The sequence below is a fragment of the Microtus pennsylvanicus genome, chromosome 7 (genome assembly GCF_037038515.1).
Source record: "Microtus pennsylvanicus isolate mMicPen1 chromosome 7, mMicPen1.hap1, whole genome shotgun sequence".
NCBI lineage: Eukaryota > Metazoa > Chordata > Mammalia > Rodentia > Cricetidae > Microtus > Microtus pennsylvanicus.
The window spans coordinates 59,848,632-59,872,208 of NC_134585.1; the positions used below are offsets into that span (position 1 = coordinate 59,848,632).

General features: G+C 41.7%; 1 protein-coding gene across 8 annotated transcripts in view; it reads right to left on the reverse strand.

The window, feature by feature from the left end:
- Positions 1-4,907: 4,907 nt before the first annotated feature.
- Satb1 (SATB homeobox 1) overlaps positions 4,908-23,577 on the reverse strand; it is a 93,784-nt gene continuing 75,114 nt past the window's right edge. For 4 of the 8 annotated variants that reach the window (XM_075980971.1, XM_075980970.1, XM_075980972.1 and 1 more), the window contains exons 10-12: positions 11,133-11,336; positions 10,567-10,662; positions 4,908-8,962 (exon numbers count right to left, since the gene is read on the reverse strand). In XM_075980971.1, coding sequence (XP_075837086.1) covers positions 8,462-8,962; positions 10,567-10,662; positions 11,133-11,336 — 801 coding nt within the window. In that variant the 3' untranslated portion in view covers positions 4,908-8,461. The remainder of the gene's footprint in view (positions 8,963-10,566; positions 10,663-11,132; positions 11,337-23,577) is intronic. The other 4 variants (XM_075980974.1, XM_075980976.1, XM_075980973.1 and 1 more) reach the window with 2 other exon arrangements.

Here is a 23,577-nt window from a genome sequence, read left to right on the forward strand (position 1 = left end):
AAACCGAAGATTTGAATAAATAAGAGATGAACTGATTTTATAGTTTCGGAGAATCATATTGTTAACAATCCTGCCTTTTAAATGATCTCTGAAGTTCATTAAAATCTGGCAGATCTCACTCCACCTTGGATAGAAACTGACAAGCAAAACCTAAAGTGACAGAAACTAAAAATCCTGGATTCCAGAAATGATGCTGAAGAAATTTTGAAGGATCAGACATACCAGCTTCCATACTGGGTCAGAAGTGCGCAGTCAAGGCAGGTCCAGAGAGAAAAGCAGAGGTCAAGAAAACAAGTTGGAGACTTCAGAAGACACACATGTACACAATTGATTGAGTTTTGACAAAGATGAAAAAACCTATTTATTCTATAAAGAATGATCTTTTAAACAAAATGTATAGGAACCATTGGAATGTGTGTGTGTGCGTATGTTTATGGTGTGTGTAAGTGTGTGTGTGTGTGGTGTGCACATTGGTGTGAGTGCTTGCGTGTGCATGTATGTGTATGTGGGTGTACATGCATGCGTGTATGTATGGTGTGTACACCTGCGTGTGCATGTGTATGTGTGTGAGTGTATGTCTGGTGCATGTATGTGTGTGTGAATGTATGTGTATGTGTGTGTAGTATGTGTGCTTGTGTGTGCATGCATATGTATGTGAGTGCGTGTGTAGAAGGAAAATCGGAGAGACTTCAGAGAGCTGTGACATGGATGTCATAGCATGTACAGCAACTAGCTCAAAATAGACCAGAGGCCTAGACGTAAACCTTAAAGCTATAAAACATTTAAAAGAGAAGGTAGAAAAGAAATCCTTGTGGCCTTAAACTAATCAACTCATGTGACAGCAAAAGCAACATCTTTTAAAAATATTAAATTGGGCCGGGCATTGGTGGTGCTCGCCTTTAATTCTAGCACTTGGCAGGCAGAGGCAGGCAGATCTCTATGAGTTCGAGGCCAACCTGGTCTACAAAGTGAGTTCCAGGACAGCTAGAGCTGTTACATAGAGAAACCCTGTCTCGAAAAACTAATATATACATATAATACATACACATATAAATATATTATATAAAGATATTACATATATATACATATATACACACATATATACATACATACACACACACACACACACACACACACACACACATATATATATATATAGGATTTCCCCACAATGAAGGACATGCATCTTTCAAAGTGTAGCTAGAAGGATGAAATGATATGCCATAGCCCGATGGGAAATACTAACAAACCACATAATATATAAAAGGATCGTCAAACACCAATAATAAAAAACAACCTAATAGTGCGATGGGGACACAGGCCAATTTGATGAGGATGGTGGCAGTTGTGAATGGAGAGGTAGGCAGGCGGAATTAGTGCAAAGGGGAGCAGGGGCTGCCTGATAGTGACAGGCCCCTCACACCACTAGTTGTATTTTGTACATACACATATTATGTAGAGTTTTGATACATACAACAATGGACCAAATTGTACATCAAATAGGTCTATTTTCTGTCAGTCATACCTTGATAGCTCCCATTAATAAATTGTAAAGGAGCTCATGTGTTTCTCTGTATCAAGTTACCTTTCTGGTTTCCCTTTTTATGTGTGTTTGTCCTTTACCTTTTTGTATTTTCTCTCCAAATTCTGTATTAATTTTAAAATACCCTATTCTGTGCTGATATGTATGACAGTCTTAGAAAATTCCTTTTATAAGATGCAGAAGCAGAACACTGCTATCTTTTAGGCGTCCTGAGATGTGATGTTTAAAGACTGCGGAAGCCTCTTCCTCTTTGTCCAGTTAACACCCCTGTGAAGAGCTGGTGAGCTGTTTCGGCCAGCAAAAGTACTTGCTTCCACCCCACGACCCAAGGACCCGAAGGGCACTGGGAGAGAATGGACTGCAAGTTGTTCCTTGACCTCCACATGTGCTGTGGTACTTGTGTGCGGATGTACGTACATGTACACACACACACACTAAATACATAAATAGTAGACAATTTCAAAAGAAAACTAAAGTTCACCATGAAGAGGCAGTCCCTAGAATGTGATTTCTACTCCACTGTGGTCAGAATTTCTGCTACATTGTCTAATATCATCCATTCACTCATTCATTCATTTATTCCTCCACCAAATGTGTATCTGTGACAGGATTTTAAAATACAAGGCTTAAATAGTAAATTTATTTGAGCAACTGTGTGTAGCTGTGGTTTATGTATTACATGAATCCCTACTAAAGTTAAATGCAGAATTCTGACATCCGGGTGGTTTGATTTTATTTGACATATTATCCTTTTAAAAAGTGCCAAATGCCTCCACGAACTTCTGTATCTGGAGCACAGAAATATTAATGAAATTGAGTTCTTGTTTTGAGAACTAAATTTTCTGAGTTGTATTATTTGGTGTGTGAATTCCTGAGTGCAGCGGGAATGGAGGCCACTGCCCAGCCCAGCCCAGCCATCTCTTATTCCGGGATTTCTATTTCTTCATATACAAAGCTCTAGTTGAAGATTTATTTACTTTTTTCTCCTCCGGCAAGAAAGATTCCTGTCCTTTTTAATTTCCTTTTCTTGGGAATGTTACAAATATCCTCCCTGGTTTCTTTGGATCTATTGTAGCAGAGCCAATTCTTCATTCTCTCTTCCTCTCACCTGCTTCTGCCTACTTATTTGTGTATAGGATGTCAAAGGAAAGCCAAAGGCAACACCTCACAATGCCATCTGAAAAAAAACGAAAATGCCAACACATTCTTTTCTGCACCTGAAGCTTTTAATTCTTTAATCCATCGTGGAATGTTGCTTAATTACATATTTTATTATGCAGAGCTGAGACTGATGTACTTTAGTTTCCAAAATGATCTGAAAGCACAGGCTGTTTTAAAGAGAAGTTGGTTTGCTCTGGTTTTTCTCTTACACATATTTGTGGGGTTCTCCTGGGGTTTCCTATTACTACTTGACTTTTTGAAAATTCTCAGAAAGCTCTGGAGAAAAAAAAAATTAAGTTTCCTCTAGAAATAAGATTCATTACTTGGCAAAAATGTAACATGCTGTTGCCTTATTGTGGGCAAATACATGGGTCAGCTAAGCTCCTTTTGTTGATACTTTGTTTTAATTTCAGTGAATTTCATAAACTATTAATAGAAAAATGTTAAATTTGTTAAGGATGGCTCTAGAGTTCATTTGCTTTTCTTTCCCATGCTTTCTTTGTGGGTTTTGTTTGTTTTCTTCTTTTTTTTCATTCTTCTTTTTTGTTTCCATTTTTTAAAATTTATTTATTAAAGATTTCTGCCTCCGCCCTGCCACTGCCTCCCATTTCCCTCCCCCTCCCCCAATCTACTCCCCCTCCCTCATCAGCCCAAGAGCAGTCAGGGTTCCTTGCCCTGTGGGAAGTCCAAGGGCCTTCCACCTCCTTCCAGGTCTAGTAAGGTGAGCATCCAAACAGCCTAGGCTCCCACAAAGGCAGTACGTGCAGTAGGATCAAAACCCATTGCCATTGTTCTTGAGTTCTCAGTAGTCCTCATTGTCCACTATGTTCAGCGAGTCCGGTTTTATCCCATGATTTTTCAGACCCAGTCCAGCTGACCTTGGTGAGTTCCCGATAGAACATCCCCATTGTCTCAGTGTGTGGGTGCACCCCTCGCGGTCCTGAGTTCCTTGCTCATGCTCTCTCTCCTTCTGCTCCTGATTTGTTTGTTTTTTCAAGACAGGATTTCTCTGTAGCTTTGGAACCTGTCCTGGAACTAGCTCCAGTAGATCAGGCTGGCCATGAACTCACAGAGATCCACCTGCCCCTGCCTCCTGAGTTCTGGGATTAAAGGCATGCGCCACCACCACCACCACCCAGCTACTTTTTTTTCCCCTGCAATTTTCCTAATAGTTAATGAAAAAAATGATGTGTTTAGCTCTCATGCATATGAAGGCAGCAGAACTTGAGGTTATTATTCCAGGGTGAAACATACTTGATTTACATCAGTGTTCAACTTTTTTTTAGCAAAACACATGTTGCTTTGTATCCATGTAAGAACTGAATTGCAGTGTGTTTGAAAAATTTATTGAGAAAATGGAAGAACTGGATTTGAGATTAATGTGACCACTTTGTAGCTAGGCAAGTCAGTTAACCTATTTGAGCTTTCCTTGTTTGCTTGTCTTTGAAGTGGGGATGCTAGTGTCTGCTCTAAGTGCCTCCTAGTGGGACGGAGAGCTTTAAATGAGACACTGTGGTGTCTTACAAAATGAAGAACTCTTTAAATGTTGCTGTCTGTTTAAGCACACTGAGGGACAATGCCAGCAGAGGCCTCAGCAGGTAGTTAAAAGTGCAAACAAGTAGGGGGGGGGGGGGCACTTGCCCCGCATGGAGATGCTGATCAACAGTCTGCCCTGAACAGAATGCTCCAGAGGAATGCATTGACACACACCTTTAAGTACGCACACTTGAACATCACCTAGCAGGCAGTGTCAGATCTCTCAGGAGAGGAAAACCAGATAGCAATAGACATCACTTCTTTCTTCGAAGATGGTAGGGCTTGATTAAAGACTGTCACTAGAATGAAGACTTATCTAAATGCGTTTCTTACTGAGCTCTCAGTAAAGAAATAATGTTCAGCATTTAACTTGGTGCAAAAGAGATCGTTTTGCAGTTTCTCTGCTCTTTCCTTGCACACACCCCACCGCATCTTCCACTAGCCACCATTAAAGACAAGTCCAAGCCACGTGCTTCGGCTACAGTTAGGTGTATTAGCAGCTGGAAGTGGCCCTCAGGAAAAGATGACTTTATCCTCATCTTTGACACGAGGATTAGGTGTGAATGTTAGTAGTATTCTTTTCATAAAGTTAAATGTGCTGTGTGCATGTGTGTAAATACACAGCCACATAGAGGAACAGAAGAAAGGCTTAACAATGCTGCTCGCATTTTAAACATTAATTCCAAACTATTTTTATTAACATGGATTAATATGGTATTGTTAAACAGGTATCGTATTCTTGACAAACACCTTTCACCACATTTCGTTTGAGGGCACTTTATATCAAAAATTGTGCATATTAGTAGATTGTAGCTCAACTTTCGTCTAAAGACATGCAAGTATCCACTATTTACATTTAGAGGATTTTTCAGAAGGAGCACTGAGAATTCCTTCCACTAACGTTTTGGATGGCTCCTGCTTTGGAGCTGCTGTTCCCACTCTGCCATCCACATTCTGGCTGGCGTTAGCACAGTAGACTCATCCCCGTTGCTATAATACAGGCCATACACATTTTAATTGCTCTTGTTGAAAATATCACCAGGCAGTTCATAGTATCTCATTTATTGAAAATATTGTGACAATAAAGGATCTTGTCATCAGCCACATGTGAACAATTGGGACTACGGAAGAATTAAATATAGTATGTGTGGGACACTTTGTCAGGACACTCCTGAACCGCTGGAATTTTTTCTACTCAAGCTATGTAGATCAGATAAGCATAGTCAACTATAGATACTACTAGGGGTGGACGCCAGCTCAGAAGGTCTTCGTACTAAACACCAGTCAATACACATTTTGTACATATGTACAGACTTTGTTACGAAGTGCAACACAGTAGGGCACACGCATTTTCACAGGTGACGTGTCAGCCCTGCACGTTGTGTGGCAGGAAGATACGATCAACATCATTTTCTGCATAATATGCAAGTACTATATGGCCACAGAGTGTCATACAAATTAGTGGCAAAGTGCTGAGTGAAGGGATCCATGACAGACTCGGATGCACACAGCTGAGTATTACTCGTAAACTACCTGACTCTGCTAAGATTTAACCGCATGCCCAGGGTGTAAACATCTCCGGAATACCGGGACAAAATGAAGCTTGTTAAAGAAATTATCAATAGCCGTAAGCAGCAGGAAGAAGAGAGACGTGGGTTACAATGACATTGGGGGAGCAACATGGGTTACTAGGAGACATCTTCCAAAATGTGCGGTCTTCAACAATTCTGCACACTCCATCATGGCCCCATTTGCTAACATGTGCTTTATCGTAAAATAACAAAACCTTGCAGACCATAAATGTAAAAGATCTGATAATTTTGCTGGCACAATGGTGTTGCTTTCCAACACAGTCATTTCCTAGGAGAGATCTTCCCAAATACTACCAAATTCTATACCTATTTGATGTCCTAAGTATGGGGCTGTTTAAAATGAAATAAAAAAAAGACATCAATTTCTCTGATCCTCTGCTGACTCTTTTAACTTGGGGAAGAGGAGGACGTGGGCAACAATTTTTAGTTAGTGAAATGCTATTTTTTTTAAACATTTGAAATTTAGCTTACAGTATCTTGATTCAAATGCCTTTGGCTCACATGATTACTTTTCTGAACTCCAGCAAACAAGGTAGTTTGCATTGTTTTCTCACCTAACAGAAAGAATTGAAATTAGCTTTCAACAGGCAGCAGCCTTCTGCATGGCTCAGCTGTGTTTCCCACTGGAGCGGTAGAGGAGTTTTCATGCAGTCCCCCCCCCCCCCCCCATGAGGAAATGCTCTTCAGGAAAAGGGTAGCTCAGAGTCCTGGCTCCATGAACCCAAATACCCCAATTAACACTTAGGGGACCTAACAAAGGGCTACAAGAGACAAACAAATAAGAAAATTAACAAAAAAAAAAAGATTTTTTCAGAGCACAATACTCCTTGCTTGCACCCGGCCTGCCACTGGGGTGTGGTGCAGCAGTTTAGAAGATGGTGTTTATATTCTAGCAGGGTTACTCTTACTTTCTTCATGTAGATACATTTTGACAAAGGAGGCCAAATGAACTCAAGGTATTGTACCTTCCCTACTTATCATGTGTCAAATAAATCTAAACAAAACACCCCCTCCCCCAGAATGCTTAATATGAAGGGTTCTCACAGGTCCGGTTGTTCCCTTATTTATATTATTAATGGTATTGAAAAACACACCCCATCTTAAAGAAAACTACTGCCATAATTGGAGGATCGTGAGAAAAAAGCAGATATAGCCATTCCAAGTACTTAATTGCTAGAGTAATTCATGTTTCTGTTGGGAGTCTTTGTCCTGTATAGTGAGCAAAACTAATTATCATCTGCATTGTGAAATTTCATACCTGCTTAAAACTGAGCATGTGTGACTTGAACTTGGTGATCCGGGTTGAGTGTGCAGTAGTTCTTTTACAGGTTATCAAGAGCATGCATGCACCTACACGACACACCGCCCTTGAGCTTGGTCACATAAGCAGACGAACCCTGCCATGGCATACCATACAAACAATTTTAATCGTGTAGTTACAGTCAATAACCACTCCTAATAAGCACATTTCTGCATAAAGAAAATTGTGATACACTTATAAAAACAGCAGCTGTAACAAAATAGCTGGTGTTTTCATAGTCATAAACTCATAAAAAAGAAATACACCTTTATACAGAAATTTTATACAGATGTCGCTTTAAAATTGATTGTAAACCAAAGGAAGACACATTGCAAACATCAATTATTTTCACATTAATTGCATAATTTTCTAAGGTGATCTATTAGTTTTATTTACCTAAGCTTATTTGCATGATAGTAAAAATTGCATACGACACAGAGTGAAGCTTCTAGAGTGAATTGCTCGGATAACAGACTTTTATAGGCAACTGTGTAAAGCACATTTCTCTATTTAAACTTTTAAGACACTTTGTTTTACTGCCCATCAAAATACAGTTATAAATAGAAAGGAAAACAGTATGGTAACAAGAGAAGCAACATTACATTTAACAGAAACTTCCAGAAACTTAATTACAACATGATGCTGCAGGATCTACAAATAAATAACGAGGACTAAATTGTGTTTCACATTTTCTTTTCCTTAAAAAAAAATCATGTAACAATGAATTATGTAACAATGAGAATGAAAAAAAAATTACAGTGAACTTTTATTTCCAAAATAAAAAAACAGATTTTAATTACGGCAGTGCCATATACTACAAGGCATTTGTTGGCATATGTCATCTTTAAACTGCAGTCCACAGTCTATAGTTCTTTTTTAACATACAATCGAGTAACAAACTTTTTTTTCCTTTTCTCTTTAAAATAAGGGGCCAGTTTCCAAAGACCAGTGTGGAGTGTCACAGAAATAATTAAAGGAAAGGCAATCATAATCACAGAAGTTATAATGCTTATTTGAGGCTCCAGAATAATATTAATTAAAAGGAAACCCAATCTCTGGTATCATGCTGACAGGGCGCGCACACACGCAGTGCAACCCTTGAACACAAATTCTGCCATCAGACAACCCTTGACGCTTCACTGGGGCTGCCGTGCAGTCCGGGAAAACAGTAAAACCTTTCGTGCTGTCATGTTCTTCCAACTTCCTGTTTGTGCAAGTTTCTGAAGATTCATCAGCCAAACAATAAACAATGAACGCTTTCTGAGTGAACACAAGATGGACTTTTCATTTTGTTAGTAAATACCAGTGGTACAGCTGAAACAAAAATTCTCAGTCTTTCAAGTCGGCGTTAAGGTCTGTGCTCCCTTCCACGGACAGCTCTCCCTCCAGCTTCACGGAGAAGAGGGTGTTGGCGTTTTTATCCTGGACGCTCTCTTCCAAATCCTTCAGCAGCTCCTCTTCTTTGTATTCCGCCACATCCACCTCCAAGCCGGAGTTGTCCTTCAGCTTGCCATGGTGCTTGAGATAGTACCGCTGGTTCTGAAAGAACTTGATGATGGTGTACTTGGGCAGGTCGAGCTGCGCAGACAGAGTCTGGATGGCCTCTTCATCCGGGTACAGGCCCACGTCCTGGATGAAGCTCTGAAGAATCCCCAGGGCTTCCACAGAAATTTTGGTTCGTGGCCTGGTCTTCTGCCGGTTTTCCTCATCGGACTCTGCAGACGAAGCCACCGTGGGCTGCCGTGGAGGCAGCCTGGGGCCTGCCTGGGGCTGGGGCTGCGGCTGAGGAGGAGGTGGCGGCTGCTGTTGCTGCTGCTGCTGTTGCTGCTGCTGCAAAAAACAAATAGGCAAACAGTCAGAGCTGCTCGGAGCCCGTTGCAGTGGCAGGGGGTGCTTGCCAAGCCTGCGGTGTCTGAGAAAGAGTAAGCCAGCTAAACAGCCCACAGCCTTTATTAAATAAACAAATACACATCTGAGCTGGGCGCTGGGCTAGGAGGGCTACTGTGTTCACCTATCAGCTATCTGTGGAGACAAACAGCTGGGGAAAATGTGAACCCAGCTCTCTCTCAGAACGACTCTCACCAAAGGCGGCCAGCAAAGCACATCATGGCATTAATTAACAAAGACTTTATAAAAAGATCCTTCTTGGATTCCAGAGAGGACGTCAGAAGGCCGAGCTACCCAGCCAAGGGGGAAAGCGGTGTGCCTGGCCATGCTGCGTCCTATGGCTGTACCCAGGAGGCCACCACAGCTGTGGCTTCCCCCTCATCCTGCACACTTCTTGGAGATGAAAGGATTTGCCAGTTTCAAGTCAGTCTCATCCTCCCTCTCTCTCTCTCTCTCTCTCTCTCTCTCTCTCTCTCTCTCTCTCTCTCTCTCTCTCTCTCACACACACACACACACACACACACTTTACTAAACTGCACTAAGCTAACACTACGTTTTTTCCCTTACCCCCACCAATGAAGGTTCACTGCATTCCACGCCAGCTGGCAAACTGTTTTGTCTACAGTAAACTACGATGCGGTTAGGCTTTACATTTAATGTATACAGACACTTTTTCATAATTAGTATCTACGTATGTGCTGTAATTCCTGTACACAATCACACATAACCAACGTGTGGCATGTGTCTACTGCACACTCAAAACCCATAATTCTTATCAGCCAAGCCAATCAACCCTGGTGCTCAGACCGCAATGTATTAGAACATTTGTCCTGTGCTTAAGCATTTCCTCTTATCCCCCTAAAAAGCAATTTTATTAAAAACAATTTACATTTTCAAACAAGTACTATTTTTATTACTTAACATGTATCTTTCTTGTCTTTGTTTTAGCTGAAACGGTTGGTTTTTCAGGCTTTCACAATTATTTTAGTGCTTAATATCCTAAGGGATTCTCTTTCTCAATTTGTTTTATCTTTAATAAATACTCAAGGATTTTTTTTCCTGGTGGATTGATAACTCTATTATTTTAGCTACAGATATCCGTATTTTTCACAGACAGCAATACCAGGAAGGAATGTGGGTGATTCAACAAAGATGCCAAGCAGGTTTCTGGGGCCCTAGAGGTAATGGCATTTCCCTTAAAAAAGAAAGCTTTAAACAACCTTCAAATTTATCAGAAATAAGTTACACAGCTTAAATTCAACCAGAGCATGCTGTTTAATTCTGAAGCCACTAGAGCCCCGCTATGTGGTCTGGTCCACAACCCTTTAATCGAGTTCTTCAGGAGCAGGAGGAGGCTCTCACAGAGGCCTTGCCCGACACTGGCTACATCAAGCACAGGCTATGTGCTAGCACTGTGGGCTCTGGCCAGAGCCATGGCTGTTCTAGCATTGTCCTTTGCACAGCTGAAAACTCTGGCTGAGGGAGCTGGTCTTCACAACATCTCTTTTCCCCCTTTCTCCTGGCATAGGAAACTGGTGCCGGCTCACCTGAGGAGCAGCACTGGGCCATGGTGCGGGGGTCAGCAGGCCTGGTAGGGAAGCGCATCTACTCTCTCCTTTGCCAAGGGTGCTGGGAGAGGGGCTCTAAAGAAAGACAAACAGACATGACTTGCCCTGGCCTGCCCTGGGGTGGATGGGAAGGTGTATGAGGTTAAGGCAGGATGAGGAGTATAAAGCAAGATGGGTTTCCCTCCCCTTCGCTGCGGACAGAATCCACGGGATAAAATGTGTGCCTGTCCTCTAACCTCCAAGGAAGGATGGTTTTAATTAGGAGGTAATGTTTTAAATTTGAATTTTTAGAAAACACACAAAAGATAGATTCTAGACTTTCATAATCAAAACCCAGGACTAACCAAGACCCCCTTATTGCAGTCCAAAAAGGGGGTCAGGACAGTGTTTATCCTCCTTCTATCTGGAGCGAGATGGCAGTGTGCTGCTGGCCCCAGCAGAAAGCCTACAGGTAGACTGTGGGAAGAGGAGAATCACTAATTTCCCTGCGAAGTTGAAGGCTTTGTTTATTTAGTGGTGCATGGAACTGGCCAAGGTAAACGAACCTGAATCTGTTCTGCTGGAACATGGATGATGTGGGGCGGCCTGTCGCCATGGTGATGCACAGCATTGCTCTCTTGCTCATAGATGGCATCGCGCTCAGACTGAGGAAGACTAAGGAACCGTCGGATCATGGACAGGTTCTCCCACAGGGTCCTGTTTTCTGGAGAAGGATCTTCTTTCCAGCGTAAGAGCTCACACAACCATCCCTTAGGAGGAAAGGTGGCAGGTCGGTTAGTGCTGGGCTGGACTCTTTCACAGATGCAAAAACAGAAGCTCCGATAGTCAATAACTTTCCACCCACTCATCACACTCCAATTTGCTTTAACATTTCTTCTTTTAATCCACTAAGGGAGGATAGATGTAGCTATGGGGAAACAGGCTCCATTTCTGAGGATGTTCAGATTTATATCTTCATGGGGAGATGGCTTAGTGGGTATGAGTGTATTCTGTAGCAACAAAGATCTGCGCTTGGGTCACCAGAACCCATTAAAAAAGCCTGTTACCTGCCACCCCGGTGACACACACACACCAGTGCCGCAGGCAAGCTTGGGCATGAATATAGTTGGTTTTATTATCACTGACATTAGGAGATTTTTGTCAACAAGGAACTCATTTTTTACAATATGATACTGCTGATTATTTTAATTTTTATGCACTGATGTACTTTTTTAATGCATGCATGCTCTGTCTGCATGTCTGCCTGCACAACAGAGGACATCAGATCCCACTGTTCATGGTTGTGAGCCACCATGTGGTTGCTGGGAAACTGAACTCAGGACCTCTAGAATGGCAGTCAGAGCCATCTCTCCAGGGAACCGCAGCTTTCTGCTTTTCTGTCAGTGGTGGCAGAGGTAGAGGACTTGTTAGGCAAGAACTTCAGTAAGTTTTCATGGTAAAGAGTGAAGGGCAAACTCAGTCAAGGCCCCAATCTGATCCTGTGTGGTCATGACATTTTCACTGGCTGAATGGCTCAATAGTGGACACTTACCATCCCCTCGAACTTTCATCCCTTCTGCCCCTACTGGAAGGAAAGAGGGAGGGACGGTGTCTAGCTGGAGCCCACCAGCCTATACTGCCACCCTCTCAAACTACTCCACAGCTTGCTGACAGCTCACTGGACTGTCCAGAGACATCTGGCCTGCACACACTACAAGTCCCTGGCCCCATCCCCCAGTCTCCCCTGTGACTGGCATGCAGACTGTACCACAGACAGCACTCCCCATCTGTGCACACTCCAGGGACGATCTCCTCATCCTCCACACAAACTTCTACCTGAGGCCATCCCATGTCCTTTCCCTCCCTGTTCTCCCTTACTCCTTTTGGGGAGGAAACCCCAAGGCACACACACTATTCCCCATGTGGGACTCTGCTTTGGGGAAACTAAAATAAAGGGCTTTCTTGGAAATTTCCAGGAAGGTAGCTGGATAGGACAATACCTTGATTATGCGAATTTTAGATCTATCTAGAGAGGGTTCTGCTTTTTATGTTACTGACAATTGCATGTCTTTCTTTCTCTTTTCAAAATGAATGAGCCAATCAAAAGAGACTTCTATATGTGATAATGGTGAATGAGAACAAGGCCTTCTTCTCCGGAACTGGTCTGAGAGACTGTCTGTGAGACCGCGGAAGGAGTGGGTCAGTACACTCACGACCCTGGGTGTTATTCAGGCTTTACTGCTGCTTTGTTTTCTTTTACACCAGGGTTGTACATACACAAGCAAGTACCTCTAAGAAAGTTTGAACCTTTAACAGTTGTGTTTAATTAAGCAAATACACACACACATATGTTCATATGTATACACACACATATATGAATGGTCATGTGATAATGCTCTCATTCAATGTCACACACAATTAAAGATGAGAAGGAGCAGTACACTAAAGAGTTAATCTGAAAGAATAGCAACTAAAAAGGAAAAAAAAAACAATCTCTGCTTTGATGACCGAGCCCTGGCACTGTTTCTCACCTGACCGGACCCTTGCACATATGTTCAGACTGCTGTGAAATGCCAGAACTGGACTCTACTTGAGAGAAGAGAACATAAATGACAAAGCTGACCTTGCGTGTTTCCAGTGTTGGAGACACGCCTGCTCTGGAAATATTATTTAGTTTGGATGCATAAACTCTTGCTATCTGGAGCAAGTCATAAAAATGTCATCTACTTTCCTAGGTCCAAGGTATTTCCTTCCCATGTCTCCAAACGTTGTTACAGGATAGACTTTAGCTGTGCACTCGCCCCAGACACGTGAGTATGAACTGATAGCTACCTTTCCTGACTACTTGTCCACATCCTTCGTCTGTGACCTCTGACACAACCTGGATGCCTGGAAACATGGTCTTATTTCCTTCCCCGAGAAGTGAGAAGGCTCGAGAAGACAGAGGAGAGACCCTCTAACTTAGCTGGTCCCTGTGAGTACTCAACACTGAGCTGCTATCATGTTAATTATTTCAGAAATAAATTTCTTAGATACAAATGCAAGTAGCTGAAAATTTCCAAGAGTTAAATTAAGAATGATTCATGCCAGAAGAGCTTGGAGAGCTGAAAACCTCACCGGATCCTTCGGAAACTTCTGTAAGCAAGGCTGAGATCACTTGGTGATCGGATGCAAGTGAAAAACATGTGGATCACAGATGTTCTTTGGAAGAGAAAATCATTAGTTCTGTTAAAACAGCTAATAACGACAGCTAATTCCTAAATAATCACACTCACGTGGGGCTAGCAAACATTTCAGAAAGGAAACTGACTCACTGACACCTGTCTCTGCTGTCACTTCTGTGTGTCCACGCTTCCCAGGCAGATCCTCACTTTTATTAATTGCCCATGACTAACATAGCACTTCCAGTACTTTGCGATTAACCCCTGCCCTTAAATAATACTTCTAATTCCTTATCTAAAACAATGTGAGGAATCAGTAGCTGAAGCATGTTTCCGCCTCTCGGAGACAGGACAGGCTGCAGCGACTAGAATCAGATGCTTCACACACGAATATCTGGCGGTGCGCGTCTGGGACTGCCAGACCTCTACAGGGTGTTCAGAAAACGAGGAAGAAAGAAAGTGGGTCGTGCTTGTCTGATCTCTTAAATGATGGGAAACACACATTTTTGATACCTTGTTTTTTCTTTTATCACAACAGAAATAGACTGATAAACTCCCAGTTAGGATTGGCAATAATCTGTTTTTACACTAAATACCTTGGAGTACTGTGGCTAGCTCAAGTTCTGTTGTTTTTCACTCCGTCAGTCACGACAGGAATCTATGATTTGAAGAAAGGAACTAAGGAGGACACAAATGCCTCTAATTCCCATCCCATTTCTTAGGTCAGTCCCCTAACCGTCAGAATGAATGTGTCTGGTAGGGAGATGAGCAGGCCTGAAGGCTGCTGACATCACACAGATAAAACCAAGAACCCCCAAGACGGTCCACACTGTGTAGGGGGAGGGAGATAAGAACGAGATGCAAGGCTTTGTTGTAAAATGTGAACTTTATCCTTTCAGGGTGAGTCTCTGGGACTTGCTGTACAACCAGAGGCAGGAGGATCAGGGAACCACTCTTACAATTAAATGAGATCACAGCTCTCTGAACAGTGAAAAAGACGGGGGCCTAAGAAGTCTTTATCAATGGGACCAAGAGAAACTCAAATGGCACAAGAACAACCTGAAGTTAACTGTAGTGAATTTGCCAAAGGCCGTCACACTGCATCTAATGGTGGCAAATATAAACAGTAGCCACACGGAAATAAATCAGTGCGACTTTCAGGATGCTACTACTTTTCAAACTGACAAAGTTTAATTTGACACCTTCTGTTCCAAATCCTTTGTTTCTATTCAAAATCACGCCTTGAGCTGTTGCTATCAATCACAGCACTCTCTATTACTTAAAAAAAAAAAAAGGAAGAAAGAAAGAAAGAAAAAAAAACTGGCATGGACCCCGAATAAGCTGAAAATGCCATGCAGATAAATTCTGAGATAATATGTTCAAACCTGTTATATACAACACAAATCCTGTAAAGTTATGTATTGTAAACCTACATTTATTGAGAACTAAAAGTCTTAAATCCATCTGCCACAAAGGAAATACTGTTATGTACTTTATAGTAACCAACAGCCATCTGCAAATGTCTTGCTACTGTAAGCAAGAAAGCGGGGATGGGGGGGATAGCGTGCCGGCGGGAAGGAGGAACATCTTTCTGACTGGTTTTGGTTCGGGATCTAATAAGGAAGTGTAAGAATGGGGGAGAAACGGGAAAGAGAAAAAGCAGAGTGACTGCCAAACCCGTGTTACAAAAATCAAAACAAACTCCGTGACAACACAATGGCAGTTTATTATGGTCCACGAAACACACGACTGTATGCTCATTTTAAAGGAAAAATTAGCAGTTCCAAACTCAATATTCTAATGATGTGCTTGCTGACAGAATCTTGTTGTGCCACATTTAAATAAAAATCCTGGCACCTCCATCTCTCAGCTGCTAACTTCCAACCAAACTCAATCTCTGATTTCCATGCCATTCTTTAGAGCAGCGAGTTCAAGTCAATTCAATGCTGACATTTAACACAGAAGGGTACCCAGTGATTCTGCGGCAGGAAACCAATGTCCTGTGAGAAATACGTGCTGTACCTGCGAATCCTCACATGCACAAAGATGCATACAATGCCTGCTTTGGGATGAAGCTGGGAGTTCCAAAGACAACTAGTTTCCAAGGGGATATAATATTGTGTGGGGGGGCACTTAATGCAATATGCATATGTATATAATGCCATTATATACATATACATTTTAAAACTAAGAGCTATAAAGAGAGAAAGAAAAATGACATGATTTCCTGCTGCATCTAAGAAAAAAAATACATTAAAATCGAATGGTAATTTGAGTTCTAAACGGCAAAACATTTTAAAGTCTGTATCCACGCACCTCACCCTCATCTTTATGTGCTATTTGTGGGAGTATTTTCTTCCAATCTCTGGGGCATATCGTCTAATATATGATATTAAAAGAAATCAATCTAAATAGGAAAGTATTTGATACAAACATTTTAGTGCAAAGCATGAATTACAGTTTTGCAAGTAGTGGGAACAAGAGCAGAGTACATAATCCATTAAACAGCACTTGTAACAAAAGATTCACCATTGTAGACTAAACTACACTAGGCATTTTGAATGAGTACATTTTCAACAACAACTAACTACAAAGCTTGCAATTTATCATTCAGGAAATAATGTCCTACTTTTAAAAGAATCTGTAAGTGTTCCTTATGCAAATGAAGACAGTTTTTAATCTGCCCGCAAACATGCTAATAGAGGGCAATTTTTTTTATTTACAAAGCTGCCGGCACTCAAGGGTAATTTCACATCAGTGTTCTTCTATAAACTGGGGAAGAAATGGGCTCTAATTGTCAGAACTACTGAATCTGTCACCTTTAGCATAAAGGCTTAAGATGTAACAAAAGATGTCATGTGACTGCTGTGTTTTAAAACCACCCCTTCCACATACAGAAAGGCCTACTTTAACAGCTTTTATTTCTTATATGCACTGTAGCCAAAATATATTATTTTGGGGGGTGGGCAGTCTCACTTCAGACACTCAAGATCTAAGAGGGTGACCTGGATGCCTCTCAAGCCAGCTTGCCATCTTCCAATCCAAACCCTCTGGACACCGAACACTGAGAAGTAAAATCCATGGCAGAGCAACACTGAAAGCATTTTAAATTATTTACTAGGTTAAAAGGGTGAAATGATACTTTAAATACATCAGATTTCATCATCTAGGACATTTTTTGGTGGCAAAGTGGTATTGATCTTCCAATGCTTAGAATTAGCGAGTTTGCAGAAGGTCACTATTTGATTAAAGGCATTAAAGTTGAGGCATCAGGCGAGGCGCTTTTTCTTTTTTCCCAATCCAAATCATGATATAATTTAATAAAAAGAATTCCATCATGTCCTGAAATAAAAACATTTGTCCTAGGATAATGTTCTTTACCTAACATATCAGCCTTAAATGTCACAAAAATTCCTTAGAAGGGAAACCTCTGCTGAAGCCAATTATTCGATGGCCTAACAAGCGACTGTGCCCCAGCTTTAACAAGGGCCAGGTTCTCCTCCATAGACCAGCAGGAAGTACACCATCTTCCTCTTCCATCTAACAACACCAGCAGCAGCACAAGCAGTCTAAGCAGAGACTGGAGTTTCTTCCCTACTAAGTTAATGTTGGTCTTGTTAAAGGAAACACGGCGAGTAAGTCTGAACAGGAATGAACCAGAAAAAGTATTTCTCTACTGAAAGGGGTGTGATATGTGCACATTTGTCCAAGCTGGGTTTTTAAAGGAAATACAGCTTAAATATCCATGTTTGCCCTCTGACACATTCATTTTCAAGGTGTGGTTTCTGATGCATTCACTAAAAAGAAGAAAAAGTAATAATGAAAACATCTTCAAATACTGCTATGTTAAGCTCTTGAGATTACTGTTTTTCGACTCCTGAGCTCCTGCAGACTCTCCAGTTTATTTAAGGGACATAATATCTTAGCCAAAAATCTGCGGGTTTCTATATTGGGGTAATAATAGGCCATAAAATGACTGTCTAGAAGTTTCTCATTTTGCCCCTTTGTTATTAAGAGGTTAAGCAACTCTAGCAGAGCCTCAGGAGATTTATTATTAGCATAAAAAATAACATTTACACAGGCCTAGGAAGAAATCTCTTGAAATTTAGTGACGTTAGAGGGGCACTCAGAGTCACTAGCAAACCATCTTTAGTTTTCAATTTTGCTTACAATGGAATCAGATAAAAAAAAAACACTAGCAATGTCTGATTTCTACTGTTTTTATTTTCTCTCCTTCCTTACCCTCGCTAGGTCGTTGACATGGGGACAAAAACATAACGGTTCTTCTTTGGCTCCACAAAGACTGTTGGGTTCATAGCAAAAGATTCAAATAATGACGTGGCCAGAGGAGATACAAATGGCTGACTTTAAAAGGTTGCCAGGTGTGGAGTCTTTAAAATTAAAGGTCTTTCCAGAAGACAAGTTGAGAAGGTAAAAAAGGAGGAATGACGATGTGTGGGATTCTAAACAATCTATAAAATATCCAGAACAGTGGTTCTCAACCTATGGGCTGTGACCCCTTCAGTTTGAGACCACTGTAAAACACAGGTATTTCTATTACAATTCGTAACAGTAGCAAAATTACAATCAAGAAGTAACAATGGAATAATTTTATGTTTGTGGTCACAGCATGAGGATGAGAACTGTATGCAAGGGTCCCAGCATTGGGAAGGTTGAGAAACACTTATCTGAAAAAGACAATCTCACTAGACAGAAGTAGAGGATTCCATAGGAGATCTGGACTTTTATTTTGAGAACATTAGATTTGGAAAGAGCCTTTCATGTGTGTTTGACTTTTATATATACTCCAAATCTAAGAGAAGAACCTGGCTCATATGCCTTATATGTGAACATGAGCTCTGAATAACAACCTACTTGCTCCAATACGACCCACCACTGCCATTTTTGACATAATTTTTAATAGAATGGTTGGCCTCTCTCTACTATTCTGACTCCTGACCTCCAACTCTTTATTCTCATTCTTCATAAAGGGTGTATCAAAAATGGAGAGCACCCAGAGATTCATGCCATAACTTCTCAAGTTTAGCTTGTTTCCAGCATTAAGAACTGCCTGCCACTGGCTTCCTCAAACTGAAGCACCTCTTCCTTAACTGATTCTTAGAGGCACCAAATTCTTTCATTTGCTTGCAGTGGAAAATTTTTCTTCTTGACTTTCAGGAGAAGCAGACCAGTGATGACTTCAGCTTTTATGAACAAGGAATCACTACCTACAGCTAATGAAGTACTATAAAGAGCAAATTAATGTGATCCATAATTCAGTCTGGAGACTTGCAGGTGTGTCCTCCTGTTAAACACTGCAACACAATGATGTCATCTACAAAGATCACACCTGGAAACCCCTAGTTGAGCTACAAAATGAAGGAAGGAAGGAAGGAAGGAAGGAAGGAAGGAAGGAAGGAAGGAAGGAAGGAAGGAAGGAAGGATCAATCGATAAGTGAGCGTGTGATTTCTGTGCTGGGCTCCATGCACAGCTATCCTTGGATACTTGGGGCCTGTGGGCTACAGATTGAGCATGCCTTGGAGCTCTGAAAGCTTTCAGACAGGCAAACAGATGGCAGTTTAGCTTTCTTGAGTCCCTTGACCATCTTTGAGTGGCTGTTAGGAAAGAACTGGAGGGTGAATCCACCTTCCAACTGCCCGTACTTTTCTGCTGTTCAATGTGACCTCGAGAGGTTACCAACATAAGAGCAAAGCTCATGGCTTCACAGGTTACCTTTAGTCCTCTGCCTGCCACTCCCTCATACTCATCTGGACTACAGTCAGCCTCATGTCCTGCTTTCTATTTCTTTAGGAGGAAGGCTTTTTTCCTTCTCTCTAAATGTTATTTCTCCCTCAAGCCATAGTCAGGCCCCTCAGTAAACCGATAAAGAGGCAAACAGTGGGCAGGAAAGTATCTATACCAATAAGAGCCTCTGGGAAGACTTCCCCTCTAAAAAATATGGACAACAAAGGCATTAATCTCAAAGTGATCGCTACAAATGAGACAGAGCACATTCAATCTGATGCTTAGTCTGAGATAACCACAGAATGCTGCAACGAAGTGAAATAAAAATACTTAAACAACTCATAGTCCATTGGGAAGGATGTGACATCCAAAACCATTAGTTTAAAGCAGGCATAGCAAAGGCCCCTGAAGGGCAAATACCAGAGTGGAGCGGGAGAAGCAGTGGGTGAGGAGGAAGGAAGAAGGATGCCCCTGTTACGGCACTGCTGGCCTGTCTTCAGAGAACGGGCCACACCGAAGGGTGAGTGCCTGGCAGAAAACAGTCTAGCAGCTTCCTAATAGATGATGCTTCTACCACACTGGCTTGAGAAAATGATGTAAGTTTCCATAACCTCTTGCCTTCTTCTACACACTATGCTTCTAAGGTCTATCTAAGAGGCTTGATAGAAACCAGGAGCAGATTTGTCAACTTATTCAGACCTCAAATATTTCCTTTGTTAAAGGACATCTAATTATATCACCTAATTCACAGTATATTGTTGGTACTCAATAATAATTTCAACTGTATTACTGCTGACACTATCAAACTTTGAGCAGCCCATAGAGACTGGAACATATTAAGAAGGCTGAGGAGAATAGCTGTCACCCTATTCCTCCCACATGGGCTGCGGCCTAAACAGGAAAGCTCAGTTAGAGCTCCAGCACCAACTCCACACCCAGGCTAGGATACTGGATCTATCTGATATTGGGCTATAAACAGACACTCTTTCTGAAATGTGAAATGCAGATGGTAACCATGTCTGGTGATGACCCTTAAAAGACAAATTCCTTTCCTAAGCCAGTAACTCACTTTTCAATGCTTATTCCAAAGGAACAGCACATCAATACGTCACAAAAATGTTCACATTCACACTATCTGTGACCGCAAATGCTGAATGTAACCTAAATCCACTGATAGGAAATTGATGGCTACTACAATATGCAATAAACACAACATACACATATACAGCGCTACACACATATGTACGCAAGTACATGTCTGTGTACATAAAGAGCCTAAATCAGGATATTAAATCAGAGTATCTCTAGGTGATTGAGATTATGGATATTTTTATGTTCTTCCTTATGCTTGTGTTTCTGATTTTTCTGTAGTGACTTTGTAATAAAAATATGCATAGCAAATGGCTTTAATTAAAAATCTGATTTTTCTTGTCTGTCTCCTCTATAACCAATGTAGTTCCTGTCAACTCTAGCCCTAGGTAAAGCCTCCTGGATTTCTGCACACCTGTGGCTCTGGTCCCTTATCTTCTACTCTGGGGCTCCTTTCTAGACCACCCCAATCCTACCAAAAGACACGAATACACATGGCCTTGCACTAGCAAACTTCCCTGCACTCTTCCCGAGGAAACTGGAAATATCCCAAGGCTCACACTCAGTGTCTGTAAAAACTTGGCAGAAGACTCACCACCACAAACTGGACGGCCAATTAAGTTGTGAGGCAAAGTTATGAAAATGGCCCAATTTGGGCTGTACTAACAGACTGCAATTCCTCAGCAATTCCCAGAGTCTCGTGCGCGGCTGCAAAGTCCAGCAATGGAAGTCTACAAGGATGGCATGTTACCTAAAGAAATAAGGCTTGAACTGACAAAGCTTCCTAGGTTCAAGGAAGCAGAGGGCCACCAAAGGACTCTCTCAGAAAAGGAAACTTAGGAAACGGACTTTCCTGAAGCCAACTCTAACACATGCACACACTACAAAGTAAAATTTGTGTTGTGCTGCTTACTACCCATTGTTAAATTTCAGTGTTTCTTTCCTATTGAAAATTCTAAAGAACAGTAAGCACGAAGCTGAATGGGTGAGCCATGTGTGAAAAGAAAAAAATTATAAAAATGAGAACTCATAAAGTAAGTAATCTTTTAGGTAATTTACCTGATAGGGTAGCGTGCTGGTTTACACAAATAATAGTGGCAAATGTAGTGGAAGCACTACGTTGTTTTAACAAATATTTCTGGATTACATTTTTTAACAGATTTACATGTAAATTTTCAGTATCACAGACATCTTAGGAATGAGCAATACTCTCCATTACGCTTAGTAAGAATCAGGGAATTAAAAATTTAAACCTTCCCTCTACAATGTTCTAGGAGAAAGAACAAAGAAGTTTTAAGCCGAGAAGGCGATATGGGAAGTATGAGCCGTGGGTGTCAGCCCCCAAGAGGGACAAGCGACTTGCTAATGATTTTGCTGGACTGCCCTTCTTGTGTGGCTCAAGCCACGCAATTTTCTCCATGATGCTAACCTGTCCATCAGAAGTTTGTCTAATTTAAGAGAAGCAAATTTTGTGAGCCAGAAAGCATAGTTATTTCTGGAAGCATTCTACGGGTCAGGGTGATAATGGCCACACCAGGGAGGCTAAGTCTTGGAACAGGCTGCCTCCCTTGTTCCTCACAACCCCTAAGCACAGCACAGCTGGGGACAGCCAGTGCAGAATTGGCTGAAGAAGAGGCGGGCAGGCAGGAATGGAATGTGGCCCTGCTGTGCTCGGAGCATCCTCCCGCTGTTCTGTGCTCTTTAGAGAAACAAGGCTTGTTAAATCTACTCTGCCCTCCCTTCTGCAGGTCATTACAAGGACCCTCTCTCTAGACAGCCCCGTGCAGAGGAAGGGGAGACCTGAGCACACATACTGTGGGGATGCATTTTCCCTAACACTTCTTACCCAGTAAGGTAAGAGCCATCCACAATTCAGGGTTGTTATTAAAAGTCTAGCTTGCAGGCAGTGGTGGCACAAGACTTTAATCCCAGGAGAGGCAGGCAGATCTCGGAGGTCAAGGACAGCATAGACTACAGAGTGAGTTCCAGGTCAGCAAGAGCTTCATGGAGAAATCCTGTCTCAACCCTGTCAAGCATGAAAGAAAGAAAGAAAGAAAGAAAGAAAGAAAGAAAGAAAGAAAGAAAGAAAGAAAGAAAGAAAGAAAGAAAGAAAGAAAGAGGGAGGGAGGGAGGGAGGGAGGGAGGGAGGGAGGGAGGGAGGGAGGGAGGAAGGGAGGAAGGGAGGAAGGGAGGAAGGGAGGAAGGGAGGAAGGGAGGAAGGGAAAGAAAAAAATACAACACCCAACTTGTAAATGCTTTTCCATCTGCAGAGCGGGCATTCTCTCATCAAGGACAGCTCTTGCTGCTAGGTATCTACGCTGGAAACAAGGTTGCTGGTACCGTATCGGGTTTTGTTTTAGATGTTATTGCAATTATTGCAATCCTCTCTTATTATGCTTTAGAGTGATGGGCACTTGAAAAATAAGCACACCAGAAAGCAATAAACAAATTGGAAGAAAATGTTTCCCAGGTAAATTCAAAAATTCCTAGGCTAATATGTTAAACATGTAATTGTTCCCTCTGCTCCATTTATCACTGATCTCATCTCTTTGGTGCCATAGACCCTTCTGGCAGTCAGTCTGGGTAAAGCTCATGGAAGCCTTTTCACAGGAAGGTTTTCACATGTTTGAAATAAAATACATAGATTACAAAGAAAACCAATTATACTGATATACATAATTGGTTTATGAATAACTTAGACAGGGAGGTGGGAATGGACTGGACTAAGCCAATCTATCAAAAATTTCTGATTTAGTAAAAGGTGTGTGTGTGTGTGTGTGTTTGTGTATGTGTGTGTGTTTAAACTAGCACACTAAACTCCGATCTAGAGCAACAGATTCCTAGCAATGAGCCAGAAAAACAACATTTCCAGAGTTCTGTCAAGACAGGATGTGCTATGAAGATGGGTTTTTGCTGGTGGTAAATTTGTATTACAAATATTGCCAGGATTTGTTGCTGGTGCTGATAACTGAATGAAACATCAACTTCTAGTTAGAGGTCACACAAAATAAACCA